The 6,915-nt window shown below is 45.2% G+C and overlaps 1 protein-coding gene across 1 annotated transcript; it reads left to right on the top strand.

Moving 5' to 3' along the window:
* The first annotated feature begins 1,588 nt into the window (after nt 1–1,588).
* On the top strand, nt 1,589–5,555 carry GPR83 (G protein-coupled receptor 83). The gene is made up of 4 exons (XM_058800265.1): nt 1,589–1,975; nt 2,821–2,946; nt 3,979–4,112; nt 4,931–5,555. The coding sequence occupies exons 1-4, from the start codon at nt 1,589–1,591 to the stop codon at nt 5,553–5,555; spliced, it is 1,272 nt and encodes a 423-aa protein (XP_058656248.1).
* Nucleotides 5,556–6,915: the final 1,360 nt, after the last annotated feature.

The following is a 6,915-nucleotide window of genomic DNA, read 5'->3' as shown; positions in this document are numbered from 1 at the left end:
ACTTGGGAGCTGCTGGAGCAGCATAGCACACAGGGGGACATATGCCACTGACCCTTCTGTTCTCATCCCAAACATATAAGAACACTGCTCTGTCCTACTGTTTTCTTGAGCCTTTATTTGAGACTGGTTTCCTGATAGTGCTTCAGAGTGGGACGTTTCTTCTCTCTGAATGGTCAGGTGTGACTGCCACCTTTGCAGCTCCAGCAGGCCCACTGAAAAGCTTTCTCTGAGACAGTTGAATTGCCTGAAGAGCTTAAATTGTTCAATTTAATGGAAGAAACAGACTGTGGCAGCAGTGTGCAGAGTAGCTCTGTGGGTTGTCTATTCTGCTTGTTCTATTGTGTCCAGCTCCTGAGGAGTGGTGAAGAGAAGGCAGCCTGAAAAGTTCACTGAGGCAGTCACAAACATCTTTTGGAAGAGTTGTTGTCCCCAGTGAGTGACCATCTTATAATAATACAAGCTTTTCAGAAAGTGGTCATTTAATTAATGGTTAAGTAAAGCCTTTTATGCATAAAGCCAGCTCTGGCTGGGGTTAGTTGGCATGACCCAAGCAGATCTGTCCTCAGCAAAGGTGCAGCACTGTACATGTGCACTTGGGAAGTGGCACATCTTTCTGTGTAAGATTTGTGGGTCTTGGTCTCTTGGTCCTGATTTTCAATTTCCTGCTGTGTTTTGTGGGAGAGGCAGAGGGAACACACATGCTGCTATCTCATTAATGCTTGGGAACAGCATACAGCTTCTTTTGCTTTGGATACTGGACTCACTGGGCTGGGACAGCTCCTGTTCTGTGTCCTGTATAATCACATCTTTGTAACTACCTCTATTCCTACAAACCCTACAAAGCAGTTTCACATCAGACTTTTATTCCTTTGGCTGAGAGGAAATACCTGCCAAGGGGAAACTTGAGTATTCCATGTTTCTCTGAAAGAAAAAATGTCATTGGAAAAATACTCTTAAGTACAATAAGGCAGCTTGTTAATTACAGTTAATCTGTTACATTCTATTCTATTCTATTCTATTCTATTCTATTCTATTCTATTCTATTCTATTCTATTCTTTATGCTAAGAAATGAGCTGAAACTTGCCTGCCAGACCTGTAAAACAGCTCAGATTTGACCTGTCCTGAGAGGGCAGAGCTGGCGCACGTGCTGCTGGTGTATAAACAGCATGGAACTTGCTGGAGCTGGGCTGCTGGTAGAGAAAACAGATTCTGACATCTGAAGGGAGCGATGTTGCCATTCTCACAGATGTACTTAGCTCGGAGTAGCGCCCGGGAGCGCAGCTGCATGGAAAGCAGCACGTCAGAGCACAAATTATGTCATGCAGCCCAATGACTGCAGAAGATCCCGGCTCGGAGCTCGCCTGGGGATATAAAGCCGGCTGAAGGACAAGAGTAGCTGCGAGCTGAGCGGGAGAGCAGCACATTGCGGGAGGCAGGAGCATCTCCCGGCTCCCGGTGTGCCGTGTTTGCAGCCCCCGAGCGCGCCGGGCTGAGCGAGGCGGGAGCGGCTCTCCCGGCGCACGGAGCGAGTTCTGCTCCCGCCAATGAGCCCTTCCAGAACCGCAGGAGCGGAGCAGCGTTCCAGAGATGTTGTCCTGTTTTGTCTGGCTCACCCTCCCCGACTTGGTTACCGCCTTTGTGAGCCCAGGAAAGTTGTCCCTTAACGGGAGCCTGGAGAAGACTTTTGTAGTCCCGAACGTGTCGGGTTTCTTTTCCTGGGATAATGACAGCCTGGCCGACTGGCGGAGCTTTGTGGACAGGAGCCGCTACGGAGCGGAGTCGCAGAGCGCCACGGTGAAAGCCCTGCTCATCGCGGCGTACTCCTTCATCATCGTCTTCGCCCTCTTCGGCAATGTCCTGGTCTGTCATGTTGTCATCAAGACGAAGCGGGTGCACTCTGCCACCAGCTTGTTCATCGTGAACCTGGCTGTAGCCGATATCATGATCACGCTGCTCAACACACCTTTCACGCTGGTAAGAGGGGGCAGAGATGCCTGGGATGCCCCACCCCGGAGGGAAAGGAAGCACCTCAGCATCCTCAGACATGGTGCAGCCTGGGATGGTGGGGGAGGATGCACCACCACAACTTCCCCCATGACTGAAGTAAATTTCTTTGGGCCTCTACAGTGCCATAAAGGTGCTTTGATGGCTTTTCCTGCTTTACACTGCCATAGGCAGTGTGTGGACATTCTGCAGATAGCTGTCCACTCCAAATTACAGCTATTGCAGTTGCCTTTGGAAAACCCCACATGTATTTTTCTTCTCTGATTCATGTTATCTAGCTGAAGATCGGAAATGACCCATTTTTTAAATGTGGCCCTGATAGTACTTGAGAAATAATAGCTTTGAAGTGAGTGCTTAGTACTTTGTAGCATCTCATCTTTTTTTTCCCCCCTTCTCTTTTCTAAAGTATTTTGAAAGCAAGGCTATAAACCTCTTGAAAAAAATTAAATGCTTAGCATTGTTTAATAAGCTGTTCTGAAAAGCTGTAGTTTGCCTGAAGTGTAAGGTGTACAGGTTAGCCCTATCCCCTGAGTGGAGGCTAAAAGGAAGAGCAAATGTATTGACTGAATAGCGAGGCTGCAGAAGGATACACCGTAAATAAAACAGAACAAACATCTTTTTGCGCAGTGCTGCTGTATTGTTCGAGAGGCCACTGAGCAGCAGTAACTTGCCTCTTCAGTGTTCATATAATTATACAATTATACAAAGAATCTGCTATCTAATATGTGTCTTTTACACAGCACAAGGGATTGTGTACTGGAGGTGTACCTAAAAGCAGTTGTGAGGTGCACAAAACTAATGGTCTTCTTTTTTAGGCTCGTTTTGTGAACAGTACCTGGATCTTTGGGAAGGGGATGTGCCATGTCAGTAGGTTTGCACAGTACTGCTCCCTCCACGTCTCTGCCCTGACCCTTACAGCCATTGCTGTGGACAGGCACCAGGTGAGACCTCTCTGAAGCAGAGAGATGGAAAGCTTGGGAGGGTATAAGTAAGCTGAGAAGGATGATCCCATGTCCTTTGCCTTTCAGCTCCCAGAGTACCGTAAGATTCATGAGAAGCTGACAGGGTAGGGGGACAGTTCTTGTTGTCAGAATAGTTTCAAACCCACAGCAAGGTAGGAGGTATCCATCGCCTTGCTATCTCTTTCAGCTGAGTAAAGGGAGCTTTTAAGGCAGCAGATAATCCAGTAGCTCTCAAACAAGGAGAAAGATCAAGATCCTGACAGGAATTCATGTGGACAGCTCTCCTTTGAGGTGGCTTGTCCAGCACTAGGGTTGTAAAGGACATCCTGGTTAACTTTCTCAGCTCTATCTCCTGATGTTCTTGGATGTCCCACCTCCTGTTACCCTGAATACTGGAGATCTGACTGTAGCACACTGGTGTTTGTCACAAGCAGAGCTGTAGCTTGCTGTTGATAATGGGCTCAAAGCCAAAGACATTTGGGTATTATCAGCTTGGAGTCACCCAACAACCACCCAAAACTGTTTACAGTTGGCATTTTCTGCTAGGAAGATTGTTTCCGGAAAATGCACTCACTATCAGAAGCATTCCCATGGAGGTCTGGTTAAACCTTTTGGTTCTTTGGGCTTTGGGTCACGGATAGTGAAGAGTTTAAGACTTTTTTCTCCACTTTTTTTTTTTTTTTTTTTTTTTTTTTTTTCCATGAAGGAAATTGAACCTGGTAATGAACATGTGTTAACAGCTCCTGGTATGCAGTTTTTCCCATCTAGATGAAAGTACTGAAATTTGAGGATAGGACTAGGATCTAACTTGAACCATATTTCATGGTGTTAAAATTCAGGTTTTCATGTACAGCTTACACTCATTGGGAGCTGGGTGATGGCTGCACTGCTTGCATGCTAAATTACCACATTAAGTAATAGATTTCAGGCTGGAAGGTTGTATGGAAAAAAAAAAAAGTATAATTTTTTCCAGAAATGTTATAAGCCTAGATTTTGGTTTATTTTGCACAGGTTATAATGCACCCCCTGAAACCTCGCATATCTACTGGAAAAGGTGTTATGTACATCTCTGTAATCTGGATCATGGCAACTTGTTTTTCCCTACCACATGCTATCTACCAAAAGCTCTTTACCTTTGAATACAGGTAAGGATGTGCTCTGCTTTCCTCCACAGTCTCCCTGGAGGCCAAACTCTGAGCAGTCATACTCTGGTATATTCTACTGAAAATCTTGAACATATGTCAAGGTCAGCCAAACCTGGTACTAAACTACAATTTTCATCCGATTCCTTCTGCAATGTCTGATATCCTGTCCTTTTTATTCTTAAATATTTTATCTTTATTCTGTCCCACTAACCACACGAAACAGGCTAAGAAGTTAGAGGATCTGGCTTGATCCTTTACTTCTAGACACTGGCATTTTATGCCATATACCAATCTGGCCTGTTTGGGTAGACCAGAAATGGGAAATAAAAAAACCCAACCTACCAACCAACCAAACAGAAACCCACTAAAACCCAAGAGGTTTTAATCTAGTCCTTTGCTCTAGGAAAGTACGTAAATCTGTCTCAGCTGTCAAGAGCCTTAATATTTGGAAAGTGCTTTAATGAGGGAAAGGTCCTTAATATGTGCAGAGAATGTGTTCCTATTTGCCAAAGGACAGAAAATAAAAAACTGCTTGTATGCAGCTGGAAATTTTGTAATTGATGAAATTCATAAAATTATCATAAGGTCATGAATGCCCATAAGAAATTATCACCACATTGCTCACTGGCTGCTCCATGACTTAGATCCTTGAAGAGCAGAGCTCTGCTCAGCTGTGACATTTGTGAGATAAACACAGTGTTTGCTTTCAGGCCCTGTGGCAGGAGCCCTCTCCCAGCTGGGTCCTTGTTTCTGATGTACTTATCCCGCTGTGCCTGGCCATATGTGCCTCTCATGCTGTCCCATCTCTCCGTTTGCAGTGAGGATGTCACCCGGTGCCTGTGTCTGCCAGATTTCCCTGAGCCCGCTGACCTCTTTTGGAAGTACCTTGATTTAACAACCTTCATTCTGCTCTATGTCCTGCCCCTTCTGATCATCTCCGCTGCCTACGTGACGGTGGCAAAGAAGCTCTGGCTGCGCAACGTCATCGGGGACGTCACTGTTGAGCAGTACTTCGTCCTTCGCAGGAAGAACAAGAAGACCATCAAGATGCTGATGCTCGTTGTCGTCCTCTTTGCGGTCTGCTGGTTCCCCTTGAATTGCTACGTTGTGCTCCTCTCCAGCCAGACCATCCACACCAACAACGCTCTGTACTTCGCCTTCCACTGGTTTGCAATGAGTAGCACCTGCTACAACCCCTTCATCTACTGCTGGCTCAATGACAGCTTCCGATCAGAACTGAAGGCTTTGCTCAACATGTGCAGAAAAGCCCCCAGGCCCACGGAACAGAGGCTTCCCTCCACAGTCCCATCCTACCGACTGGCTTGGCCAGAAAACGGCAACTTCAAGAGGTTGCAGGCCTCCCATGTCCTTCCACCATCCTCCAACATCCAGTCGGGAAAGACAGACATCTCTGCAGTTGAGCCAATAGTAGCTGTGAGCTAAACAGTGGCCTTGGACTGCGCATAGATTTGGCAAGAGCTAAAATGGTGGGAAGATGTGGAGCCCTGGCCACACAACAGGTGATAAAGCCAAGAAGGAGGTTCTGCAGGAGGCAGTATGAAAGAGCTGCATGTTTGGTGCAGGCTGGTGACAATGGTGAGGAGGCCCTAGAGGGGAGAAAGTAAATTCTTCCCAGGAAGGAACTTTCCTCTTTGTCAAGGTGACTTTGGATTGGTTTGCAGGATGGGGTTCTCTGCATGTGTGTTGCTGTAACCTGCATGACTAAGCCTTTTTAGAACTAGGACTCTGTGTTTTGCTGGTACTTAAATAACATTTTCATTACATCAGATCTCCCTTCCCCTTTCCTGAGTCTCCTTGTAGCAACATGGAAATGGTTGAGGTGTAGACCTTGAGGTTAGTATCTGAGATCCAGTGCAACTGGGTAGGAAAGCATTCTTTCTGAACTGGGGTCTGAAAAGTCAAGACCTGTTCAGAATGAAGGAACAGATCTATTCCATAATGTGTGTGTGTGTGTGTGTGTGTGTGTGTGTGTGTGTGTGTGTGTGTGTGTGTGTTTAAATACGCTTGCAGAAGTGGAGGATATGATAGACTTTGATAAATAGGAGCCTCTTACATTACAGGCACTTTCTCTAAGATAGCTTTGAAGAAAACTGGATGCCTATTCTTCAAGTAAGTCGATGGTTTTTCTTCAAATAGATAACTAAACCCAAAAAACATACAAAAAGTTGGACATAACATTCACAGTTGGAGAATGGATAATTAAGCGCTATTGTGAGTTTGAACCACAATAGAACCTTTATCAAAACATCTTTTCATCATTGTCAAGTTGCAGCTAGAGGATCACACAATTTGAATTTTTAACTTGCCTTTGAATGTTGCTCTCTTACCCTGTAAAGCACCTGTGTACTAGGGAGAACATATTTTCATGAGTGCACTGGCATTGTGCCAGCATCAAACCATGACAACTTGTCACTTCAGACATTTGGGACATTTCATTCCAACTAAGATGTTAGCTCTCTGGAATCAGTCCATAAATTAACTGCTTTGAGAGAAGAGATGGTATCTCTGATAGCAAGTAATAAAAATGGAACATTTGTCTGCAACTTATCCTCTGGTTGTACAATTTTGGTGCTTTTAAGGATAGCTGAGATGTGTCCTATTTGGCTAAGTGGCTAAGAAAATTCATGACTGCCCAGTGTCTGAAGTAGATTTCAGAACTCAATGTTCTTAGCAGAAGAAAATATGGGTTTGAAAAAATGGCGTTCCAAAACTTGTACCTTATATAGCACAGAAAACAAATACTTCCTTGTGCTGTGGAAATTAGTCTGAATATCACACCAGG

The sequence above is a fragment of the Ammospiza caudacuta genome, chromosome 2 (genome assembly GCF_027887145.1).
Source record: "Ammospiza caudacuta isolate bAmmCau1 chromosome 2, bAmmCau1.pri, whole genome shotgun sequence".
NCBI lineage: Eukaryota > Metazoa > Chordata > Aves > Passeriformes > Passerellidae > Ammospiza > Ammospiza caudacuta.
The sequence above is the reverse complement of the archived record's forward strand: the minus strand, read 5'-3'. Positions and strand labels throughout refer to the sequence as shown.